Source organism: Mizuhopecten yessoensis, unplaced genomic scaffold, assembly GCF_002113885.1.
Source record: "Mizuhopecten yessoensis strain PY_sf001 unplaced genomic scaffold, ASM211388v2 scaffold2711.2, whole genome shotgun sequence".
Taxonomy (NCBI): Eukaryota; Metazoa; Mollusca; class Bivalvia; order Pectinida; family Pectinidae; genus Mizuhopecten; species Mizuhopecten yessoensis.
In genome coordinates this window covers 1096625-1124446 of record NW_018485984.1, presented here as the reverse complement: position 1 = coordinate 1124446, position 27822 = coordinate 1096625, and the positions used below count along the sequence as shown (strand labels likewise).

General features: G+C 33.4%; 1 protein-coding gene across 1 annotated transcript; it reads left to right on the top strand.

The window, feature by feature from the left end:
- LOC110445078 (homeobox protein Hox-B6-like) lies at positions 1 to 27822 on the top strand. The gene is made up of 2 exons (XM_021489464.1): positions 1 to 733; positions 24664 to 27822. The coding sequence occupies exons 1-2, from the start codon at positions 103 to 105 to the stop codon at positions 24972 to 24974; spliced, it is 942 nt and encodes a 313-aa protein (XP_021345139.1). The 5' UTR covers positions 1 to 102; the 3' UTR covers positions 24975 to 27822.

Below are 27822 nucleotides of genomic sequence, written 5' to 3'. Positions count from 1 at the left end.
TTGGGCCGACGTAAGCGATGGATGTCCACAAATCACTAGGTACGGTACAGAGTATAGGTCATGTTGTGAGAAAATAGCAAAAACGGCAATATATTCTCAAAAATGAATTCGTACTATCCGGCATCGTTTTTTGCTCAGTACTCTTCGGAAAACTCACATATTCCTCACAATGTTGGTTACTCGTCAAACAATTTTGGATTACTAGCATCACGTTTTGCCGATCAAATTTCGGCATATCATAATAGTAGTTTTGATCCTCATCGGGCTGCTATCCCTAACGGATACTCACCACACCACCAATCCGCGGACGGTTCTCAATACCCCTCCCGGGACGGATCGGGCGGGGGGACAGGGTCAGGAGGAGGAGGATCGGCAGAACCACCTGGACATGGGGTAGGACACGGCCACGGGACAACACCCCCGGGCGGGGGGAGGATACCGCCCTACCCTCAACCAGCCCCGGCCCACCAGGGTTCTGAGGACTCCTCTTTGCATAGGTCGTACAGTTCATGTAGTACAGACAATTGGAGTCCCCCTCCACACGGGGGGATACAGAGCAGCTCTCCGGACTCTGTACACAATAACCAGACACATAGTCCCTACTCTGGCCTGGACGCTTCTGCCAACTGTCAGTCTATGTTGCTACAAAAACACATGAAGTCGGATCAAGGCATAAATTCGGGATCTGAAGCAAGCCCTTCAACGCCTTTTTACCCCTGGATGGGGATTGTTGGTAAGTCAGAATAATTGTCACATTTAAACCTAATAAACGTCAGAATAATTATAACATTAAAATGATGTATAACTAAAGCTGGATATTAAAAATATACTGATTAAACAGATACATAAACTTGTATTAGGAGGTCATGATAACTAATTGAATAGGTATATTTTACTGAAATATATACACAAAAGTCGTGATAGCTGCTGCTTGAATAAATACATAAACAGGTACTAGAAAGACTATTATACAAGTGTGTGTAAAACCTCCATAAAACACTTCTATTAGAAAGTCAGTATAACCAAGTGCACTCAAACACCACAGTCCACGAGAACGTCAGTATAATTGGCGAATTATAGGCGTGTATAAACAGCTACTAGTGTAAACCTAACAACGTCTCCTCTGCATTTTACACCGTTAGTAAATCGTTGTTCTACGATGCACCAAACCCTATGATAGATTTATGTTTCTCACGTCGACCTCCCTTCTAAAGTTGCCAGGGGAAAGTAGTAAAAATGCTTTATGGGGATATAACATATCACAAATGGGGCTAAAGAAAAACGGAAGACTTAAGGATTAAAACCAAAGTAATGATATTGCATATAGAAAACAGGTAATAAATAGCAACATTATGTGCATTAAAACAACAGTAACACTGTTGAGATAAACTTATAACTGCATCAGATGAAAACTAACACAGTCATGTCAGAGAAACAGCCATTATGATTTCAAGCCAGAGTTTCCAGATTAATAGTTGATTGTAATTTATACACTCAATATAAATTTGTATTCCAAACGGAAAATGAGTATAAAAAATATAAACGTCATTCTCCCTATCACAGATGTATGCAACAAAGAATATATATCTGTATTAGATATCTGAGAAAATAGTTGCTGAAATAACAATAGTAATAGCAGCCACAACATTAACAAGACATAGAATGTTATAATATAAAGTGAGTTGACGAAAAGGCTTAAAGCAATATTCTACAACAATAAAAATAACAGGTCAGGTAAAACGATGAAATGTACTATGCATTACTGCACAAAGAGAAAGGAATTTTAATGCATAACCTAGAGAAAACCATTGAGAGGGCCAGGGACCTCGATAAAACTATACATTATGTATTATTCACGAAGGCTTGTTGGCTTTGCTGAACATATTTTCCCAAGGCAGTAGTGGAGGGGATACATTCAAGCTTGAGTGTTATTGCCAACTTGAGCTTAGAATTCTAAATAAGATATGTCTACACCACATGTAGTACTGTGATCGAGTGGTTCTGTCGAACAGATCGTATGCAGGGCACGGTCAAACGCAACGCCGTAAAATTAAACACAGCTACGTAACATATCCAAGTAAAAATTAAAACCTACTCAACTTACGCATACAGCGCCAAGTGAAGCATGACGCTGTTGTATTTGTCATGGCCAATATGTGCCTAAGTATACTGTATTATTTCTGGTTTGTACATACAGACACGAATAACGATAAACTATAGTTGTATATCCCGTTTTACAGTCTGTATGTCTGAACAAACAAGTTATGTCTATATGTGCAATTTAAATTATATGTCAGGTAAATGCACTTGAACGTAATAAACCACTTATAAAAGTGCATGACTTAATTTTCTAATTAGTCGATATGCACGACAATTATTGCTTATTTGTGTATTGATGAACGTGTGGGACCCAGCGTCATACCACGATGGACATTTGCCAAGTATAGGTGGAATAAAACAACCAAAAATGTTATTCCATTATCTTTAAAATATGTCTATATTGTAATTTCATTCACGAGTAAATATATATAATAAATATACTAATAAATAAATATTGATATAATGTTTAAAATATTTAATAAAACAAACTATTAAATGATTCCCCTCTAAACAGATAAAAAAAATATCAGACATATATCTCATGCTGTAGAAATATGTTAAGTATTATATTAACTTTTATACCACAAGTCTATGTTAAACTCGAGACAAAAGGATTTACAATAGATATACATACTTCCCAAACATAACACACCAAATCATCAGCTCAAAAGGTAGATCATAAGTCCAATTACTCATGAATAATCCCTTTCAATCAGAGATACCCCTTTTTTTCCTACGGTTATAAAATACTTCAATATATATATATGCACCCTACCTGATTTTTTTTTTATTATTTAAAAACTTAGGGCAACATTCAAATATTTCTTGGTACACATGTAATTTTCTTATATGTCTTTTAAACTCTATATTTGACAGTGACCATAATTTACTTTTAGAGGTTGAAACACTATACATTTGTATTTCAAGGTTTTAACTAAACTGAAGCCTTGCTTTGTCTCTTTCTGATAGAATATGATACCGTAGTCTGTTACAAAGCATATCTATGTATCTTAAACCGTTTATAGGTATTGTACTAGATAAAACCCTAACTCACTTCGAAGGGACACAAATAATCCTCTGAATGTTGTGTGCACATGGAAATATATTTTTTTGTTAATTGTGAACCTGTCAAAGCTTTTTCTAAACATTGTTTATCAGCTGAATATTTCAATGAAATATTCTAATTTATCATTTTATTATCATTATTTTTGATATATAAATAGTACTTGTGCTCATTAGAATATTTATGTGAATACTGATTTATCAAAAACATCAAAAGTGAAAACCCATGGAAGTATTTTTCTTAATATCATTAAGTATTGATTTATATTCATTTATCCTATGCTACCTTAGTAAAAAAATATACGAATATATAGTTTTCAACAGAAACATGAATTAAATAAACCGTATTCTAATTATTTCACAATATTCATCTTTAGGTTTTTGTCATACATTTCTGTTTTGTTTCACACGCAAAACATGTATTCATTTATAATATATTAATTCATAATATATAAAAACAAACATAAGAATACATAAAAATGAGATTCTTTTATAACAGTCCTATTTATATATATGTAAATATGCTTGCTTTGTTGCAAAGTACGTTGCCGAGTCTGTCCCTGGCTATGGCATTAACGAGACCGACAGTGGTGAAGGGCACTACGCTACCCCTTGTAGCTACTCAATGTTGTCGATGAAGTAATAAACACACAGTATTATCGGCTATAGCCCAGTCTGACATTTATATGGGGGTCTTATCAGCCAAACCTCGACAAATCTTTTATATTTTTGTTTACTGAATTCTTCATAGCTCCCTTTGAACGTATAGTTTAAAATTAATCGAAAGGATTTCTTTTTCGGATATTTCATTCCACTATCAAAATGTAAATTTACATCAAAGAAATGTACATCTAACAACTGGGAGTTAATATGTTTCCCTGATTAATAGCTAATCCTGATTTAGTCGGCAAACATGTTCGTGAATTCCACCAATAATCATTAAACTTAAATACTCGGGCAAATAGATTTAGTAACTCACATAGTGTTTGAAACGTACATGCACACATTCATATATGTACTGTTTCAAAAAATGCAAATGATACATTTGGTTAGTTAAATCAAAATCAAATGCTACATAAGTGAATCATGTGGCTTATCAAGTTCAGACACATACAAATATTGATTAATACGTATCCTTTGCTATTTAAACACTAATGTTATTGCAGCAAAAACATGTCAAAGATTATCAATTTTATTGATGCTATGAATACTGCTCCAGGATGTTACGGTAATCGTATACAATATATTTTGGTGTACCATATTGCTTAATGGCATAAATTGAATATACATGCATGCTCAAATTCTACTGGCAAAAAATGAGACAATGTTTATATATTATTCAGCTTCATGCCCTGGTAAATAGCATATCTGAGTAACTCTAGTGAAGCTGAACGATCTCTTTACACCTGACTCTCTTTGTCGTGGCATGCCCGGTACCTAGTGTTTCAAATATAAATAAATATAGCATATTATACTTTAAAATGCATCTCCACAGTTAAAACATATTATTTTCTACTCCATTTCCATCTTGCAATTTAATGGTAAGAAAACAGGGAAATCTAATTATAGTTTTGATACAGTGAACATATTTTTGATGTATTGTCAATTACGATGACTCCTTTTAGCAGATGGGTGACTGCCTTGAACAAGTAAAAGACAATTTTCTAAACGGCGGTGACGTAATGCGATTTTACCAGCTTCTACATTGAGTTATCGAGATAATGTTTGAATGCTAGAGTAATGGCTGTCCATACTATCGATAAACTCAGGAAATGATAAATGTTCTTTGGAAAGAAATTGACATTTTAATTATGTACACTTTAGGTAAATCAATATACTGAAGCTGGTTACCGACCGGGGTAACATTGGCTGGGATCTTGGAGGCTGAAATCACTAATAATCGTATAGAATATTACAGAGTATTATTTCCTTTATTATCAGTATCATATAAAACACACGGTCTTATAGATGGATTCCCAAATGATCAGCTCAGGGCAATATCAAAATATCAATACATCCTTGATAACGTTTATATGAATCCCGTGTTTACATGGACTGTGGATATTTTCGTAAGAAACAAAGATGACGTACATGTACACTGGACTATTGCTGAACAGCAAAGTCCAAATTGACAAAACTTAAAACGTTATTAATGTAAAATAAATAAACAGAAACTTCTTAAACCGGTTACTAAACATATTCCCCTACGAAATTGATGGGTCGGCTCAAATACGCCTGCCTGCTTCTTGTGTACGCACGGAAACGTCTTTAGCCAGACAAGAGGGCTTCTCTCCTACAAGTAATCAATAATATTTTATGGGCGGTTTTATTTCGGTTTTAGAACCCTTACAACCCGAGAAGATGGGATTTGTAGTGATAATTCCTGTCTTTTGTAATACTTTTTAAAATACTAAACCATGATTTATTTATTTTGTTTTAAATTATTTTTACGACAATACTGACAAATTATTCTCATGTTTGAATTAGCGATAAATACATATGATACCCCATTAAAACAGAGGTTCCTACAAGTACAATTGTCCTTTCCCTATAGCTTAAAATGATAAAACCGTTAAACATTGTTGTGTGAAACAAGTAAATAAAAAAATGATAATAATGATAACAAATATCATACCACAAATTCTTGTTATATACTTCCTATAAAATGTATATATTTTAAGGTAATAAAGGAATTTTAAAGTTATCAGTAAGGTTTAACGTCACTTTTACAATTTTGTTGTAAAATGCATTTATTCCTGAAAGTGATGGACATTTTAAATCAGACAAAATGAAAATACTGGGTTTGTTCTATTATACATATTTAGTCCACTTTGCTATATTTAACACAATGAAACTACCGTGTATACCCATATAGCACATATTGGAAACGGTAGAACTATGTCTATATTGCATGTTGAAAACACAAATATGTTAAACAGAACATGATGAAAAAACCCTCATAGGTATGTCTGAAAAAATACATACTGAGCAAAACATGTTCAATTAATTTAAAAAGAAGGAAAGAAGGAGGGTAACAAATAAATAACGGTGATGCGATAATTATTAATTATATCAGAACTTTGAATCATGCATTTGATATTTAATTTCTATTCTATGAAAGCTCATAGGTTTAACTTTTAATTAAATTTTGAATTTTGCTTAAATACAAAGACAATAGTATTCTTTATATTTTTTGTAATATAATCAGTCAGTGTATAAGATCAACTAAAACATAATTAACACGTTCTATTATGTGGAGATCTGGTTTTAAGTGTATATTTTATACATTTCTTTCCTTAACAATTAATCATTCTCATATTCAGTCATTGATATGCTATTTAACGACTCATGTAAAATAGTATTTTAGTGATATGAAATTGAAAATACAGATAAATCAATGCCTCTAAAATGTGAAATGTTTTGCATGTCTTAACATCTCGGATGCCATTGGAAATCCTGATTAAGTCAAACAATGATAATTCTTCAAAGTTAAAACCAAGTTCTTCTTTTTCTTGTTATATTTGTCAGGACAATTTATGAATTTCATTATATAAAAATACTTACAGCAACTATGAAAAGATATACGTAATGCAGCTACAATGTACCAAAGATTTATACAATCACTAAAAAGACCTAAATACATATCATATATTTAAGTATCTCGCACCAAAAGCTTTTTTTCTTGCTGTAGCTGAACAATGTAATGATACAAATTCAAAACACACAAGTGCTTGTTTCCATTGTAAAATATCATGAGATGTTGATAGTCAGCACAAGCTAAAACATGCAAGTTACATTCATTTTTTATGAATAATATACTTTCCGTTTATGAGATTTTCTTCTCTTATTTGCATTCTTTTCTCATATAATCGTTAATATTACACGTATTAATTTTCTGATTCGTTGAAATACATTCTTTTCTTAAAGGTTGTTAAGGTATATTAAAACCTCTTAAAACAGTGTTGTTTAATTTAGTATGTATAACAAAACAACATATAAAAATAGATTTTTGTTAAATATTTAAAATGGAAATAGAAACTTATTGCTGTTGTATTACTTTCAAGAAACAATGATATTGATATGTAGTAATTAATAAAGACTATAAAGATATACTTACTGATAATAACACATATCAGTTTATATATGCTGATCACTTTAAGAAGCACTGATAATTTATTTATTATATCGCGAAATCCAAGACAAGCTATATTAATGTTGAATTGGATGGAAGTGAAGGTAAATATCAGAAAGGGAATGACTCAGCCGTGGCATTGGTGCAAAAAATAGGCGGACTTTATCCAATGAGGACACACATTTTAATCGCTTCGCATCCCTACCGTCTTGCTAGTAGAAACTTACTATGAGGGAACATAGGAAACGTATAACCAGTAATTAATGGCCTCGTATACGTAATGGTTGTGTGAATTCCTCCATAGACTAGTATGTATATCACTCGAGGCCTTCTCAACCAAGCATGACTTTCACAGTTCGCTGACATTTATTTGCATACTAGGTCGCTCCCAATCTGAATAAAGTAGGTTTTGAATAACGACTGCAAAAATAGGAACTTCAAAATTGTCTCAGTATGATGTATCAGGTGACGCAATCGTCTTAATTCTATCGGCCCATTCATTAGAACATATCACCGGCTTTGACACCGGGAGCTAATCTAAGCGACAACTTAGCGTCAACTTTTCCAAATATAAATATTCACACATATGTAACGATTATGTCATGGTCATTCTTACATACTATGCTGTGCATTATACTTGAACGAAGTCAGTCTGATTTTAAAAATGTTTTACTTGGGACATTTCTTAGCGAAAGCATTACAGGAGACACTGTCTTGCTAATACGAAACAACAAATGAATACATTTAATGAGTACAACACTTAACTCCATCTCTTGGCATAGGTGTATATTTATTCAAGCCTCCGAGCAATATCTAGAGGATATGATAGTCTTATTAGATACGCATGTGTGAACGAGGAGATACTAATTGAAATTTATGATATAAACTAAATATATACATACTTGTACATTTTTCGTCATCTTGAACACAAATTATATGTAGATGGACATTATCTTTCCATTACAAAGATTTTCCCATGGAGGAAAGCAACAATCGTATATAAATTTGCATTATCTGCCCTTTGTTAGCTCTTCCGGACATGGCGTTATAAAAAATAACGATGACTGATCTGATGTATAAAATTGGTATGAAATAGAAGTTACACTCTTTTGAACCGAGATTGTATTAATTATTCACATCAGTAATTTTAATGTGTCTACCCCAGGTGTTAGTTATGTACACGATATTTCACTTACTATGACCACTAGTGGAGTAAAACTTTGCACACAGCACCAAGCGTTAACAAATCATGATCGAGGAAAGCGACGACCATTAAACATAGGGTCGTAAACTCGAGAGGTAGAGAATCGTTAGCAATGAAAAGAACCACTAAAGTAACTCGTATAAGTTCTATTGAGTACAACAGTAACATACATAGGTATACACCCTATTCTAGGTTTACGACTTGTTTCTCGGGCTCTAAAACGAGCAGCGTCACCGATATAGCACAGTTGGAATGAGATACAGTTGTTGAGCAGATCCTGTATCTCAGATTCGTTAAAAAGACACAGTACACTAAATAAAAATCTGGGCAGTGGATGTCACTGGTTAGAGATGGTAAATGGCTCCGGAAACGCGGTAGATTGATACCAGAAGTGTCTAGTGTTGCTTTTTTATCCAAGGGAACGCAATAACATATTGGATCAAATTATAGATAATTAATTATCTTACAGTTTGCTAATAATGCTATACTTTTTTTCTCAAATGATCAGTTATTCATGAGGTTGCAGCAACCTGTATTTCACACGCAGATTGATGAAATTTGTCTGATTCTATGATAACTATAGAAAAGACAGATTTCTTAATTGGTTCACTAACCATTAAACAGTGGTGAGCCCTCCTTCATTTTAACATTATCTTTTCCCGGTTTGCTCATTTAAAAGTGTTATAGAAAATATAATCGAAAAACACATTTTGCGATTTCAATTTTTGCACTGCTAACAAAATAACAAAATGTTTTATTTCTAAGATAGGAACTGATGCGTCTCATTAGTGTGTACACTTGCTGCTAGTCAGTTGTTGTTCGGAACGTTAAACAAATATTGCAAAATATGTTATAGAATGACAAACATGGAAAATTATAAACTGATATACGAGTATGATTAAATATAATATGGAATAATATACCATTGTATTATCACAAACGACCAAAATAGGAATTCAAGGCCTGTATGGACGGACTAGAGATCAATAACAATGTCACCACATGGAAAAACAGGGAAATATACCGGATATTAGGACTAAAAAAATGAGCATTTATTTTGGTCTGTATTTTATAGCAAGAACAACCTATAAGTATATTCAAAGGTAAATGTAAATAGCCAGCACCGTGCATGTCTATGTATTGTAGACTGGTTAAGATTGATACTGAACAAATGATTTGTTCTCAAAATGACATCAATTGCTACCGTCACAATTAAATAAGGGATTTCTTGATTATATCATAATATTGTACAACTGTTCGAAATGCAAATACATTAGTAAACACTGTTTAGACTAAATAACAGTATGAACTAGATACCGGTAAATCAAAATAGCAAAGGACAAGCGCTTGTTGCTGATAACACATGCATTATGCAGGGTTCAAATGCTATTTAATTTTCAGCACAATCTATTTATGAATGGAAATGTCTCCAATTTACATTGATAATACATGTATATATGTATAAATAAACAGGGTTACAGACAACCTCGCGCGACAGATGATAGTGATAAAACATCGCAAACAGTTAGCGATCACTATCCAACTGTATCGTTCGTTCATTAGAAAACATAGACGGAGAGAGTTGTGTGTGCAAGACAGTTCTTCATCAACAATTTCCCCGAATCAGACTGATTTAACATCCTATTATCTGGTTGTGTAGTGGTAACAGCTTTGCATCGTCATATCGTGTCATATGTCGTCATGCGGATATATTGATTACATTTGGCATTCGTTATCATGACAAGACTACCTTTCTATTGTGAAAGGTAACTATCCTGGAATTTATTTCCGCAACAGATACCCCATACGTATTCTGCAATTATAATAGTCTGTTAATCTTGGTTGTCAATTTGATATAACATGCCTAAAATAAAACTATAAAAACGCAATAATTCATTTGAAACTTAAAACCTTTTGACACTTTCAAAATCATTATATACATTCCCGGTGCAAGTCCCGATATAAACAATATTATAATAAATTGTGTTCATAGGTCTATGAACGCGTTTGGATTAGTGTCATGTTAAAATTTCTCTTCTCCCGCGTTGAATAACCTTCGCAGGAAGCTCTTTTTTAGATGGCATAAGTCTGTTCCAAGAATACTCTCTACGCTGATAATGCAGACACTTTAATACCGTAAATATTTTGGAATTCTTATATTAAGATCACTAGTCATTATGTTTAGAAAATAAGTATAGGGATTAAAGGTTTTTTTTAACATTTATGCCGGTATGAACGTAAAAAGGTTTTGTCAATATTCAACATGAAGCCCTTACGTCCTTCCTTCAATTGGAATGTAACCAATCCATATTCATACCAGTAGGAATATAAAAATACTATCATAAAATTCCAATAAAACATATTACTAGAAAGTAATTATGAATCTTGATCCTGATATAAGTAGCTTTGGACTTAATGTTATACGTAAATAACTTTAATCCAGGTCCAATTAAATAACATTAAACATGATACATTAAATATTGAAATTAATTCTATTTAATAACGTTAAACCTGTTCAAACTTTACAAAATAAACCTTAATAAATCCCATTAAATTACGTTTTAAATTTGATTGCACCAAATGACTTTAAACCTGGTGTAGTTAAACTTACATAAGACCTGGTTATATTAAATAGTGATTAGTTGATTCAATGAATTTATATTAAACATGATTCTTTTATATTTTATTACAATTGATTTCATTAAATAATGTTTAATCTTGTTTCATAAATAGCGGTTTACAAGATCGTTGCAAATTCAATAAAATAATGGTAAACCCGATAGTCAATATGATCTTAGTACATACTATCAAACATGATTCCATTATCTTTTTCGAAACCTTGGTACTATGATCCTATTAATATTACACAGGATTTTATTAAAATTGATATATATTTTATTATCCATTATGGTCCATATCAATCCATTACACTTGAAACCATTAAATAATGATAAACCCACTCTCATAAATTATGCTTTATATGATCGATCCTAGTAAACAATATTTCTCTTGATTCTATTGAATAAGGCTCCCTTTATCTGAAATTGTGGTAAACATGATCATAGAAAGTAACATTACTCGTGATTCCATCAAATACTGATAAACCTAATGCTATCAAATATGGTCAATATGATCACAGCAATCATATATACCGAGATTTTAATAAATAATGTTTGACCAGTTTTCCTTTGGAACAAAACGAATCACTGACATATTTTCATGTTTTTTTTTATTGTTCATATCTCTATATTTCTTATATGCATCAACACCATTTTGTTACTTCGTTAAAAACAGATATTGTTTTATTTGGATCCGGGAACACTATATGTCCGGTTCATTTCTTTTCTACTTTCGTGACTGAGGAAAATAAGCCCTCCGCTTACCCTTCTGGAGCTTCTGTTCTTATTCTCCGTGTGCTGTGTAAAGGTCTCCATTGGATTTCGTTTTTATTCTTTTCCCACTTCAAACTACTCATTTTTTCTATCCACGGAAGCGTAATTCACATCACTGATATTTTTAAAACTTTATATTTATTTTAATGTATACATTCAAATAAGATTTTCCACAAATAGATACGCACTAGTTTTTAATATTGTGTCATACCATCAAATTTCGGTAATGTTTTTTTTTTAAATGATTTTGTTTATTCATAACGTTGCTAAAATGACATTTCCACTTATTTAACACGTGTTTATGTAAAGATGATGTTGGCCTTGATTGACATTCATCCATGCACATTGTATTCTTACTGCATTCTGCATCTTTATCCACTGAGATGTGAACACATCCAGTAGTGTTTCTAAAGTAATAATACAATCACATCATTGCCTTAGCAAGCCTAATTCCGAGGGTCCTTGCAGCCGGGCAATCAATTAAGTTTATACACAAGAGCTACAAAATGGCATATGACCATTTATTGAATTGTATTGTAGTTCCTTCATCCTTTTCACCTTGTATATTGATGCGTAGCCGCACGAGCCCTGACCACGTCTAAGAATTCTCCATTTGGTTACATAACATAAGGGTCACAAACTCTTACTGTAGGATCTCTGATACTCAGTCACAGGCAGTATGCTATGCCAAGCAATCAATCCTGTAAATGTTATGAGATAAGAAATGTTTTACTCTGCCATACTTTAATCCCCAAGTGCAGGTCTAAACTAGAAATCGATTCAAAATGTACAATATTTGCTGTAAGAGATGTGAAGAGAAACGATATAACAAGGCCTTGTCATTAAATCTGCACCATAGCCATACACCACTTAGCAAATATCTAGAATAAACTTTCGAATCTTCAGGTTATGGATAGAAAAGCTATTTTATGTACAACTAAATTCTATGATGTTAGCCTTTTATATGTCATTAACATCACGTTATTACAGATTTGGATATTGTAATTCTCTAGTGGTTTATTATCGTGAATTCCCATTAGGATACACTAAATTACCACTTAATTGTTCCAGTGATTTGAACGATGCAACTGAAATGAAACATCAGTATGTTTGAAACAAGTGACATGTTAACATTTTTCTTGCATACAAAGAAACACCAAATTCATTTGAATATCATTATTCAAATATGTAATTCAATAGAGAGCATTTCAGGCCTAATTTCAAAGATCAAGATACATACGTTCAACATTTTATGAGTTTTTAGCACATGGATTGAGAAAATAAAATGCATTTCAAAAAGCGTTTAAAATTATTAGAATAAACATTGCAACAACATATGACAAATACCGAAACAAAAAATAATGCTACATTTATCTTGAAATGTTAGTACCCCACAATCAGGCAAAATTAATATTTAACTATTTTTGAGCCGGTAATATACGATGACATTGTGGTCAATTCAACGCAGTAGGCTGTGTTTATATAGACACGTGACAGATCGGTCTACACACAAGTCGTAAATAGTGGTGAATTACACACGTGTGTATGATTTAGGGACGACAGGATGTGTGTACCCCCCGCGTGTTGCTTGGACAGGTAGACCCAGCGATCTGTCATCGTACTGAAGCGCTGGCAAAGACAGCTAGTCCATCTAAGACATGCCAGGATTGAACCAATTCGTTAACGTGGTTAGGTGTAAATAAGTTTCAGAATCTGATATCATGCATATTGTTCAAGAACAGAAATTGTTTGTTTGTTAAAATGCTAAGTTTTCATTTAATTGAATATTGTTCTGATGATCAACAATAAGTAAATGTCTGTTCATCTGACTAGAACATGGTTAAGGTGAAACGTTATGCTCCCCCAAAAAAGAAAAAAGAAAATTGTAATGATCCAAAATTTGGCCTGATGTAATCAGTTGTTTTGAGATGTGCAAATGATACATGTATTGCTCGATAATAAATGATTAAGTATTTTAAATAATATACATAATTTAAGGGAGGTTATAGTTTCATGCTTTGAATGAATTCGGTTTGTGTTTGAAAACATCTGGAAGCAAAAATTAGCAAATTCAAGTTTGCACACCAAAATACAACCTCTTTAGACTTGCTACAGTCCAGGACTATACGCTTACTTTTAAAGCCGGGCTTACTCATTAGATCATAGTTGCAGTTTCATAATTTTGGTTTCAACTCCTACAAGCTGTATGGCAGCATCTCTTCATATGCTTTTCAATTTGATCAAATGCAATAGGATGTGATAACGTTGAGGTTTGCTTTTCATTCGTATCGATTAAAGATGAAATATGAAATACCAAGTTGTCATTGTTAGTGATGAAACATTCCGCTTACGTTGTTAAATCGTCAACATTTAATATACAATGCAGTAACTGCCATTGGTACTGTTTAGGATGGTGCACGTGTTTGCTACAAACAAATGGTAGTGTGATAGTGATTTGCAATGTCCATTCAGAGTCTCAATAGAGAATATTTACATGGAAAAAAGGGAAAAAAGTAAAACACTAGATTTGTCGTGACTTTGAACACAAAAATAAATTTGTTAAGCAACATAGCAAAACGTAAACAATACAATGATCAATATAAAATACAATGTCCCTATACCATGCAATATATCGTTCAACAAGAGATTAAGCTAAAACAATTTGTTTATGATATTAACATATGCAATAGATATACAATGTACATATCGTTGGTTAGTTTAGTGTTCAGCAGACTGTATATGATTGCTATATGGGTGTGTATGAGATAATGTTGACTCTCTCAATAGGCCATGCAACGAACATGTGTATCCCGATAGTCCAGTGTATCCTACATACACAGGGTGTGACAACTAGATCGATACTACTAATCCCATTACACCTGCCACAAACCAATTAATACTAAGTCAAGGTCGACTATCGATTATGTGAATAATCAAAAGATATTTAACACACCACATCAACAGTACTGTTACAAACCAGGCGTGCAACCGTCCACTATATGTTAACAGCAATGTATGCCAAACACATTTATGTCTGTGAACAATTTGTACACCTATCGTAAATGGCTTTTTTTCTAAATAGTGTTTTTTTACAGATTAATCGTGACAAACATTGTATCATCTATATGGAATATTAAAATGCAAATTAGAAAATGATCGCTCTCATTTATTTAGTTTTTCAGAGCAGGTTGTAAAGCGTATTGATGATATCCCAAATTTGCTTTGAAATTGCTTTTGAAACAAGGTTTGGATCAGCAATTTATAAATCAATGTATGTTCTGTAATGATGCGTTCTAATACAAATATAGAAAGTTATGATGCTAATCATACACTGGTATATTCATGTTCAGTAGCCCGCTTCGTTCCCTATACTACATATGTATAATTAATCAAGGTCATGCTTAGCAAAGGCTAATATACACAAAAACGCAACGAGAATCTGTTAAACGTTAAAACACAAGACACATACTAGAAATATGAGCCGGCAATAAAAGCAGGCATTTCGAAGATCCGAACTTCAGATAAGGTTTGACAGAATGACTACTGGATCTTGGCCTTATGTGAATTTCTGACTTTATGACCAGTCGGTACCCCTCCCCGCGTATGAGATGCAATAAATAGGTTTTCGCAAATCTTTCCAATATGGCATCATCTAAAACAAAGTCTTTGTTTCCTTTGAAAAAAACAAATGCCCAAATCGCAATGGGGATGAAAAAGATCTGGTAATATTTCGCCGAATAATTATTTTATGTTTCCTAAGAAGATCCAAATTGCAATATTGTAATATTATTGAAAATAAATTCGCTTTATTTTGTGGTATATTTATTTGTTGGTTTGGTTTGTATATATGATCAATCATACTGTTAAAACAGTTACAAAACACTGTTTTTGTACGAAGGACTCACTTCAGTTTAAATACAACCATTAAAATCACTTGTATGTAATGTGTCAAAAACGCGCCAATCATATATACAATATCGACAAACCTTGTGCAATAATTGTATCTAGAGTATATCATTCTAAAACGGAAATATATCATGGAAACATGTTCCTTCATTCTCACTGGTTAGATCTTAAAGACGTGGAGTTCGGTGATTTATTATATTGACTCGTTGTTTCTATTTTACCACAGGTCAATATATAAGTTCATCATATTATTGCAATTATAACGTCACAATATTCTCTGCCAAATGCAGTACTTTCTTCCGTATTATTGTCACACATTCCGTCTTGTTTAATGAATAACACAGTATTAACCATCTTCTATAACAATTAAACCTTTTATTTCGGTGAATATGCGGTGACATTGAGCTGCAAAGAAATTATTTTGGCATCGAATTCGTCTTTTTTATATCAAATACCAGGTCTATATAACTTAAATCTCAGACTTTGTCGACAGGACAGCTCAAATATCGAACCAATGACAACCATATCATTCACCGAAAAGAAGTTGATTATATACTGACCTACGTAGAACGTAGTGTCTATTTAGTAAAATCGAGACTACTTTAAGTGCAAAAGTGTTATAGACATGCTGACACAATTGGCCTCCATATCTAAAGTTGGTAAAGCTAGGAGTGACGTCAATATGTGTTGTATGTTATTTCTGATTTGATCACTTGCGTTCAAATACGTCCTTGAACACCGTCTTTTATTAGTGTAAACCTGTGTGTCGTTTATGGAAAGTTGATAGTTTGACATGGAATCCGTTAAAGTACTGAGCGCAAACCGGTTATGAAAGGAAATAGGGCAACTTGCACTATATTGGAAAGGACTCGACATGGTTATAACATAAACCATGCTCGCTTCTACTTTAGACCATGCCATGTGATATAATGTATATATGCTGTATGTAAGGTATGTGGGACGGAAGCGAGCAAGTAAGTGGATGACATGGAACACTGGGAAGAAACACATCTTTGGGCTCTTAAACATTCTCATTTCATTGTTCGCTTGTAAAAGTAGCAACATAGATGAATTCCTTTTGGTTAGAAAACCCTAACAAACATTAAGCAAAAAGTATAGTAATCATTTAAATCTTTATGCTTTTCTGTTTCGTCGTTTTGCTTTTTGTCGTTATTTTCTGATATACGTGAAACTACTTACATACAGTGTATAGTTGTAAGAGTAAGGTAGGCTCACACATTGACAGACTAGACGTGGTTGTATTAAGTACTCACCAGAAACTGACGAAACATATTCTGTCAATTCATCGTAACTGATACAATTAATTTCAATTGGACACGTGTTGTTCGTTTAACTACATTATCAACGATAACTTCATTTGAATATATAACAGAATTCGCGAAATCCAAAACGATTATACACATATACATATATGTCATTTAATAGTATACATCCGATTTAAAACTGTATGGCGTCTCTATTATCATATTTCTGATTAACACAATTTTTGTGGAACCCTCTGAAAAACAATAATCTGACGTTTATATAGACATTGAATGTGTCGTTTACGTCATAATGACGTTTGCAATAGCTGGTGGCCATGCAGGTGTTATTCACCGACCTAGAGAGACGGAAAAAACATAGACTGTATAACATCAGACAACATAACTGTTAATGGCAATCGGTGTCGATCAAAACTCAAAAATCGCCATAACCGTTATGCGCAGAATAGGTAAACAGTATCAACGAGATTAAGGTATAGCCAAAGACTTGCGATATTTATGTTTATGATTCTCGGTGTTCAGCTCTTAGCTACAATTAGCTACAATTAGCATTATATGACTTTTTTATATTTTTTATTCACGAAATGAAATATTCATTATTTTATTCAAAAGGTTATTTAATTCAGATTTTATTGTAGCATGTGTTGGCATTGAAAAATTGAAATGTTCAATATTTATACTGAAAGAGGTTTAAAACAAATTATCAACTTAAAACAGGTTATGCAGCTGAGTTCATTCAAGGCCGATCAAAACATATACATTTAGAAACTAATGTAATCGTAATCTGAATAGTTAACATACATTTTCAATCTGGCACAGAATATTGTATTGAGCAAATTACAATGTCAGTGCCCTTTTCATTTCATTTCTTTTTTATTACTTTAAAAACATTTTTTTTTTACATTTTGTATTTGAGTTAGACTGTATAGGGGTATGAGCTATGTGCTGGGTGACACTATCCACGTGATGGCGATTAGATCCACGTCCGCTATCATTTTGTGATAAGTTCAAACACAAGCTTTCATGTATTATCTTATTTCAAAACTCAGAAACATTTGTCATGATTTGCACGTGAGTAATGGACTGCTATGATATAATACTCGTACATTAAAAGTCACTGAGAAACCCGAACCTTCCACCATAACTACACATATACTGAAGTATACCAGTTTTCTCCACGCGAACAGGGATATAAATTACTGATACGCCGACATGGAAATATTTCATAAAATGTCATGGCATAAAATAGCCCATAGATTAGTAGTAATTATGGAGAATTAATTAGCTATTTTGTGAGATTTGCATAACTTTAGAATATATAATAGGGTAATTTAGAACCAGATAAACAGCGAGAATGGTTGTTATATAAGCCCTATCATAAGTCGGATAATATCCTTTGCAGATAAGTTATGTGTACACAAATATATCTTCCGCTATTTTGTCTGCCTATCATGTAATGAATCTGTCTGTCCATTCATCCCTTAACCCACGTACATGCGCGTTGATATTTCCCATTTATGTCAGTCTGTTGATGAACATATACATTATAAAATGCGATAACCGCAAAAAACAGGACTTGTGGTATTGATATGTTTATTCTTGTTTTCTTTTCTTGTGCAAACGAGTCAGTTATGTTTTATGCCCACATGTGTGAGACGTATGTTTATGGACGCTGCCGAATTAAATACACATTTGTTTGTTTTAGCTGTGAGCGAAACATGTCTCCGCGAACATCTACTGGGGTGTTATCTCTATGGCGGTATGTGATAGCCTCATGATACATTTGAATATAATTTCACTGACGGTGAAGATAGCTGTTTTTTTAACATTAGTTATCCCTAATAACGTGAACACGTGTGTACAATTGTGTACATACATTCTTTACAGTGTGACATTTCACATTTCCATCTACATTTTGTTGATCCCGTTGATAGCGTCCTCGGGTCTCTACACTTACATCGTTTAACACAACGGCGTTGAACTAATGTTGTACATTATACGAGTTATATAGAATCTCTGTGCATTGGTATGCCAGTTCTTTCTCAATACATTGCTATTTGGTATATGACATAATGAAAGCAATGTGGATGTTTGTTTGTTGGAAGGGAAAGCACGTTGAACAGGTGCACTTTTTGTCTTTCCTGAAACTGTGTACATTGTAACACTCGATATGACTTCTATAATCTGCTATCGATTTGTTTCCCATGAAACAATGCTGAATTGGGAGTCACTGAAGTGTGACCTATATGGACATATTCGGTCGTACGTACGCGATACACAATGAATAAACAATAGCATGTTAGTAGACACAATATGCTGCCACATTTGTTTTCGTTTCTTGGTAATTAGATAGAGTGCTGCTTTAGACATTTTTGGAGATCACGGACTGATATACGCACTACGCATTCATTAAATATAATCACCATTATCGATTACTATGAAATCATTAAGTTCTGGCCACCGGGATCGTGTATCCGGCTATAGCATTATACATATACATGTGATATGTTTATGGATGAAAATTTGGAAATAATTCAAATGTTCCAATGTTTTCATAACGAATCAGTTTATGGATAGCATGGTCTCGTTCTGAGGAGTAGCGCTAACATATCTCGGCCATTACCGCTAATAACCGCTCCTTAGACAATTACGATGGAAGGTCCATATGGTGTAGGCAAACCTCTGACCTATTTACTCACTGATGTAAAAATCTATTATTTCTATTTCGTCGTTATCTTCAATTTCCCGACGATCATTATCTAGCGCAGTGATACGTGTTTGATGTGTCATAATAAATTACCATGGTTACGTCTTGTCATCGCTGATATATTACACATACCTTCCTTTTTACATTTATGTATTCCAATTTTTTGTTTGTTTTTCAATCAGGATTCGATATTTTATGTTTTTATTGTTCAAGTACAAATGAGGTCATTGTTATCTGTTGTTTGGTTTAATGTTGATTTGTGTTTATTCCTAAGGCATTGCCTACACCAGTTGTATATAAAAGTAGTCATGAGGTCTTATACACATGTGTTTTAGGTTTAAATGAATGAAATTTACCGGAGACGTCCAATTGCATACTACACAAAATCGTTTGCTGGTTTTCTTTGTAAGCATACAGCCTTCGGCAGGTCTTTACGATACATGTCTCCGTGATGAGCCTTGGTGTGACTACTGGCAGGCTTTGACCATAAGATTAGTTCATCCTTTCATGTCCACTGTCATGTTATGTCTATTTTCACATCATCGCTACAAAAAAAGTCTGTTGTAAAACAGATATGTGTATAACCTGCTATATGCAACGTGTCGTGTGTGTTCTTCCTAACATGAACTGTTCCCTACCAGACCCCATACGTTGAGCACAATGATACAACTTAAATGGCATTGAACATAATGCATTTTGGTATGCAATATTAATGGAAATGAGTTGTGTATGTTTTGCGAACTGTGCTGTGTCAATCCCTTCAGGACAGCTTATTAGTAATTTACTAGCTACACGTCACACTGAACTGGGTACAACAAAACCAGATATACATTATACAAACGCAAAAACAAAGAACACTGTTTTTTTCTATCCGTTTCATTCATGTTTGTAACAATCGAAAGCCGTCCCTTTGAGGATACATTATGTGTATTTAGTCCAAACAGACAAACATATTTTTTTTTCATATCTTTTCGCATCGTAATTGACCAGGGAGCCAAGTAACATAAGAAATAAAGTTGCTGTTTTAGGTTATTATTATAAAAGACATCTCATTATTTATCTGGTCATGTAAGCGGCGTTTGAGCCCTGACAGTGGTAACGAACGTGAACCACGTTATTGGACCACGTTATCCCACACATAATTATGAGGGAGCTATCGGTATCGTATAGTAAAGTCGTAAAGAGTTAATGCTCTGTTGCATTTTTATGTTGAAGTTATAGAGGGGCATAACAAAAACATGTCACAGGTGTTATCGTCGTATTGTAATGAAGTCAATATTAGAATTTCATAAATGATTATAACAACACGAACACGAGCTGTCGCAGTTGTTTTCAGAACCAAGTATCATAGTTTTATAGACAAAGTAGAACAAACCCTCGAAAGAACATCTATGTTTAAATTATCATGACAAACCTTTTACGATGTCAAAAGAGCCCATAATATATCTCATATAAATTATATTACAACAGATATGTCCAAAATATGTATATTTACACGTGCGCTTAGCCATTTATCAATGGGTATGACAAGACACCTGCAGAGCCCTTGTCTATGACCGCAGGAATGTCCAGCCACAGTCAGGCATAGCGAGAAAGTATCTGGGTCCCCCTACCTCGGCCCTGTATGGAAAAGAAACTTAAAAAATGTTGATATGAGCATGGTCAAATTTCAGTGTGAGGAAACTCATGTCTACTAAATAAATATGTTAACTACAGGCATGCAAACCAACCCCTAGCGAGATGCAAATTAGAATGTTGGGTATGAAATCGAACAACTAATTAATATATGTCTATTTACGATGTTAACCTGGTGTGCTATGTGTTCCTGTATGTATCTAGAAAGTGGTATACAAAATACTAATGTAAACTCAGCAACGTATTCTCCTCGAATTGATAAACAATGTCCCTATTGAGCAGGCATTCCATCACTGTCAACTGGTCACACCTATAAGAACAGTGTATCTGGTGATGTGTCTTCGATAGTCATCAATTGTCAGTCCGGTGTTAAATTTAACACACAGGTTCCGTAATAGTAACACAGAACATTTTCGCTATACACGTCATTGCTTGTACGTAACCGAATACAGTGGGTCAGCACTTAATGGAAAGCATGTGGTATGTGGCTGATTTATATTTCAATTAGGCATGGCATGGTTACTTAATTCATCTTAAGATGTAAACTAACGCAAATAGCATTACATTTATAGTTTATTTTCTGTCAAATTTAATTGATAAAACAAAAATGAAATATAGCAAACGACCAAGCATAGTCATGCTCATTTGATGAATAAAACCAACCCAACAGTTAACGAGGCGACTAAGACCTGCTTATGTGTGTCTGTATACTTGGTCCAAGGTAAAGATACGATGTACCCTTTGATACTTGTTACACCTGGCAATGGCTGCAGGGCTGACCCCGTGATTTTGTGCTGGCCTGTTTAATTGGTCGCCTACGTGTGTTGGTGTTTGTCCCTGAGGTTTACGAGATCCACTGATCTTTCTGAACAAGAACAGAGCTATCGACTGCAACACAGTTAAAGTGCAGATTTGATGCATTGGAAGTGGAATTCTAGGAGTAAAGGCATAGCATTGTTTCTTGCATTGCTTCTTCACCAGAGACGCAAATATGTTTATGAGAGTTTCTTTCTCTTCTGTTTTGGTAATCCGGTGTTGTATCCTAATTGTCTGATTTTGGCATTACCGCAGAGCTCAATGTAGAAGTGTATACTATGTTATATACATGGAATCGCGTGGAAAGCACGTTTATGTAGTATAATATATGATGCATACAATACGTATATAAATCTCTTTTATATACTCATATATATCAAATTAATGAACACTAAAATGTCAATATCCTACCAGTGAGCAAATCCTTTTTTGTGGACGTGGTCATGTGTGTAGGGTGATCTACGCGTCCTATTTGTATGGTTTACACTGTACCCACACGTTTTCCCTTGTCATCCCCATTTGATCATACATGCAGATGGTACTACACGCAGATATGCACCATTAGATGGTTTTTCGAGATACAAGAAAACTTATTCTGTATAACTATAAATGTCATTTGATTAAATGTTTTTAGTTAGTTTGGCTCTTTTTTAACAAACTTGTCCAGACTTGAGTCTATTGATTTGTTTGAAATTTAAAAACCGATAAAATAATTCGATATCTGATATGGCAGTGATTGGGCACTAATGAAATTCCGCTACGAATATCAATAAATGCAAATTGTGGATGTTATTTAATGTCACCCAATAGGATATATATATTTAAAAAATATTCATCGGTCAATTGAAATGATGTTCAGAGAAAAATACACGGACGCTCTACTTTTTCTAATACAACAACATATAACCATATACATATATTTAATATGTTATTGTTTTTATATAATATATTATGTATTATTGTTTTTATGTAATATATTATATATTCATATTTGTATATCTGTATAGTAAGTTTCAATTTATTGTTCACGTTAGCCTTGTCATCACTATGCAATTTTCCTCTCCGAACCCCCTCCCCAGAAGCGACGAATGACTCGGAATTGATGTCATTCGTATTGTTCAATTTCATCATATAATTATTTATTTACATTACATGAATAAATAGTCAATAAGTGCAATGATAGGTAAATCGTTACATAATATGACCCAGACGTCTGTCGTGTGAACAGTTCATTAGGTTTGTTGTATTTCCAGGTAGGTAGGTGTGATTATTGAAGTAAAAAACAATATCAGGCGTGCTCAAGAGCCTATCAATCAGCAAAACACTTTCTTTCCACTCTGTACCGTTTGGCCTTTTTTCTAGGTTTTCAGTTTTTGTTGTAAACAGTTTTGTCACCTGCTCGGGTACTCAAGTGCAAACGGCTGATACAGGAACTAACTCGGAATGACAAATACCATGTTCACCTTTTCACACACCTACCATATCTGATAGCGTCGAAAACTTTGAAATCGTTAGATTCCAACACTTTGACAAATGCGTTTTTAAACTGATCACGACATTGCCTTGCTTACACCGCCTTGCGTAACACTGTGAGCCACTGACACTCATTCAACTATACACCTTTGCTAAATCGTCTGTAAAAAATAAGAATCTTGACTCATTTGTATTGTAATTACATTAGGTAGAGGACATACAAGGTTTGTGTTAGCCTGTTACCGAGGTCATAATACATTAACGTGGGTCAGCTTTTTAGTCAACTTGTATTGTATACAAATCAGCCGAGGTTGCCGAGGGCAGGGATAAAATTACTTTTGAAAAATTGTTAGAGAAAAGATATACCCACAAAGTCACGGCCCATCCGGAAATGATTTATGTATTCTGTGTTAGAATTGTAACAAATGTAGTCCTTTGTGGTTGGCCTAAGGGTATGTGTATTAAACTATACTATACAGACATATAGGGAGATACATCCACTCTCGGTGTAGGTTAATCAAATTAGCTTTTTAGACTCACAAGTATCATTTGCTATCTGTATTAATTGCATCATATAAATCATAACGTAGTTAAAAGCCAGATAGCATTATATACATAACACAGTATGCATAAATGATACAAAACAAACGTCCAACTTCATGATTTTTAGACAAAATCTCAAAATGAATTATATCGATACTATCATAATTAACATTCTATGCTAAAATGTTTTAATTCATGTTATAATTTATCAACTTGTAGTAATTTACTCATCACGATGAAAAGCATCGGAACACGGCACCATTTGTAAAATGTATTTATTATTGGTATGGAAATTTGTATCAACATATCAAAAGATGATTTATGTTTATATGACTTTGCAACTGAGATGTTAATGAGCATTGTCCTTTGTAATTAGATGAATAACTCAATATTTCTTTGTATCATTACAGGTCCTAATTCTGCTCATAGAAGGAGAGGACGTCAAACTTACAGTCGTTATCAAACACTCGAACTGGAGAAAGAATTTCAATTCAACCATTACCTTACACGAAAACGCCGCATAGAGGTCGCCCATTCATTATGTCTTACAGAAAGACAAATCAAGATCTGGTTTCAAAACAGACGCATGAAATTAAAGAAGGAAAAAATGGCTATAAAAGAACTCAATGAAGGGATCCCGTGCGATCTGGACTCCAAAAAATCAGACTTTAAGGAGACAGAAGAAAAAAGCGATGGAATAGCTAGTGACGATTCCCCATAATCCTTCTTAACTAACGCGAGAATCTTCGGCAACGAGAATTATTATACAAAATACTGTTTTGTCATATTTCCTTTGCGCCAGGTGCGTGAAACACGGGTTTTGAATCATCGTCAACTCTTGCCGAGTACATGATCTGCATTCTTTTCGTCATGAACATGTTGTGCGTTGTTTAATTTATTCAAAGAAGAATGTACGAGTGTGTATCTTGTCTGGAAGATATTGACGGCTGATATGACTCGATATAAATGAGAATGTGCCATATTGTAACCATTTAAAAACTTAAATTCGTAAATTTCATCTTTTTTTTTCTGTCAGAGACATACATATTTGATACAAATCGTCTCTGGTTGTATATTCCATTGGTCATTACTCGGTCATATACATGATGGCCTACACTCGCGGGTTCGGACAAGTGTAATTTACTGCTTCGCGAGTTTTCATCATGATAAGAATGTATTTGTGTCATATGGGGGTCATTGAGTACAGTTCACTATTTTTATGGATATTGAAGTTTGAGAGGCTACCACATTACTTAGAATGACTGGCGGGAATCGTTAATACACACATAAATTGAAATCATAATATTACCTTTTAATACATATAGATATAATATTAATTGTAAATATATGACCAACGTGGGTAAAATCGCAATTATGTGCAATGCTGTTTATTGCTGAGGAACGTATTCTTTATGACACCGTCAAATGTTGGGTGCGCCTGGTAACGTCTAAACATATCCCATCTGTCCATGGCACTTATTACTACAAGGTTAAAACTGCTGAAACCTAGCAACCGCGCGGGCTCGTAGGGTGTATCCGGGCTGATTGGTCCACGACCTCGTGACAGCGTTATAAAGATGTCAAAAACCCCGGCAAAGATAACTGTAAAATTTTGCTTCAAAATGACTCGGTATCAGTGATGAGACTCTGTACATCCGTTATTGTACTACATAGAGTACGTTGTAGTTGGTTCCAGGAAGGATCGGAATGAAATCTGTAAAACAGTAGTAATAAAACCATCAGACCTTGTCAAATACAGATAGATTGTTATTTTCTTATGAAATTGTATAAGAGCAAATATATATATATAGATATATATATGTTTAGCCATAACATTACCAAATATTATCAAGTCAATAGTACTTTACACTATTAAGTACATTGATGTAACATTGATTCTTTTTTTAATAATAAATGTGATAAAACTTATTCTGATTATAAAACAATAGTGTTTGGCAAGAAATATCTCTACATACTTATTAAATAGGAAGTTTAATAGAAGATATCATAAATACATTTGTAAATGTATTAAGATCGAATTTATTATCGATATATATATATCATGAAAAACATATATGTAATAACTACAGGGGTTTTCCTGGGATTAATCGTTAGGTGAGATCCGATTTGAACATGCAAAAGTAGACAATCTAGCATTGAGCCTGACCCCGGGAAGCCATACCACTACACACAAACGTGATTTTCATGATTGTGTCGTTCGTGAATCATGTTGAGTTTTCGATATAAAGGGTAAACTGTGTGTTTTTTTCTATTTGTACACCGGACATAAATATGTTTTAATATGTGTATATACAATATGTATTATAACGAAGAAAGGGTAATGCTAGCATTTTCACAGGTTCGTTCTAAACTTCATGTTTTATCGGTAAATGCTATTTAGATTTGTTACTATGTTTTAAAATATAATTTTTATGTCATTTCTATAGTTATTACGTAATCAAATTGAGCATAATTGATATTATCACATTTTCTTCTTCCCTATTCGGTCACTACGTTTCAGAGAAATTGTGTGCTGACCTTTCATTTTTGTAAAAGAAACTTTCGATTAGATATTTTGCATTTTATAATGGGATATTAGGCAAATAGATTTTTACATTTTTTGTAGCTATTTTTGTGGATTTCATCGTGTTTACGCCGTATACAAACGATCCATGATAATTTTGACCTTTGACATTCCTATAGTAAATTCCCTAGCCAATCAAAACTGCCATTACTTACTTATACACTTTTCCCTCTGTGTTTCAATGATAGAAAAATGGTATTTTAGTATATATTTTATTCTGTGAACTTAAAGGCAATTTTGCATCAAATCTTTCTTGTTTACAAAACTCAAATATCATCTATGTATATGAGATATTTTATTTTCTACTTATTGACTCTAGCTTTGTGTATTCTTAGAATACATCACGATGTATGTTTATTTCGTAAGTGCTGAATTGTATATGTGTCATGTAATGTGTGAAAGTGACATTTGGGAAAGTGTGAAATATGATTCGAACCATAGATATTATAGCGGAAAGTACGTTTTCTAAAGACAAAAGTATCCATTTATATGTAGTATATATATAAAAAGTATTCTATGTAATTAGTTTGTCGTTAGCAACAGAAATTCACCTTTGTGTAATATTAAATTCTGAATATTCAAATCTAGCAATCTCCCCTTTTTGTCTCATGACAATTATAGTTGTATTCCATGGTTTGTCTTCCTCCTTTCGCTTTGGCTGTGGTTGTTGAGTGTATGTCACGGTGTCATATTGTCCTATAAAAACTGTAATATTGTAGTGGCGTCATATACGTCGTCATCGATACTTTTTCGAATGAAGTCACATGCTCATTACACTATGAATGAATCCTCAGTTACGTGTATACCAAAAACGAGATATAGTGCACGTGTATTTTGTTTGTTAAAATACAAGAAAAAGTTTTAAAGATATTTTAAATCAACTGCCGTATTGATAGGTGCATTTAAAAGAGAAATGATTTAATTAGAATCTATTTTCCTTGTTGACTATAATTTGCTGTATGAAATAAAATGACAAATACTTCAA

Coding starts and splice junctions, on each gene's coding strand:
- LOC110445078 (XM_021489464.1), top strand. CDS start 103: ATGAATTCGTACTATCCGGCATCGTTTTTTGCTCAGTACTCTTCGGAA. Junction 734..24,663: donor CCCCTGGATGGGGATTGTTG/GTAAGTCAGAAT, acceptor GTATCATTACAG/GTCCTAATTCTGCTCATAGA.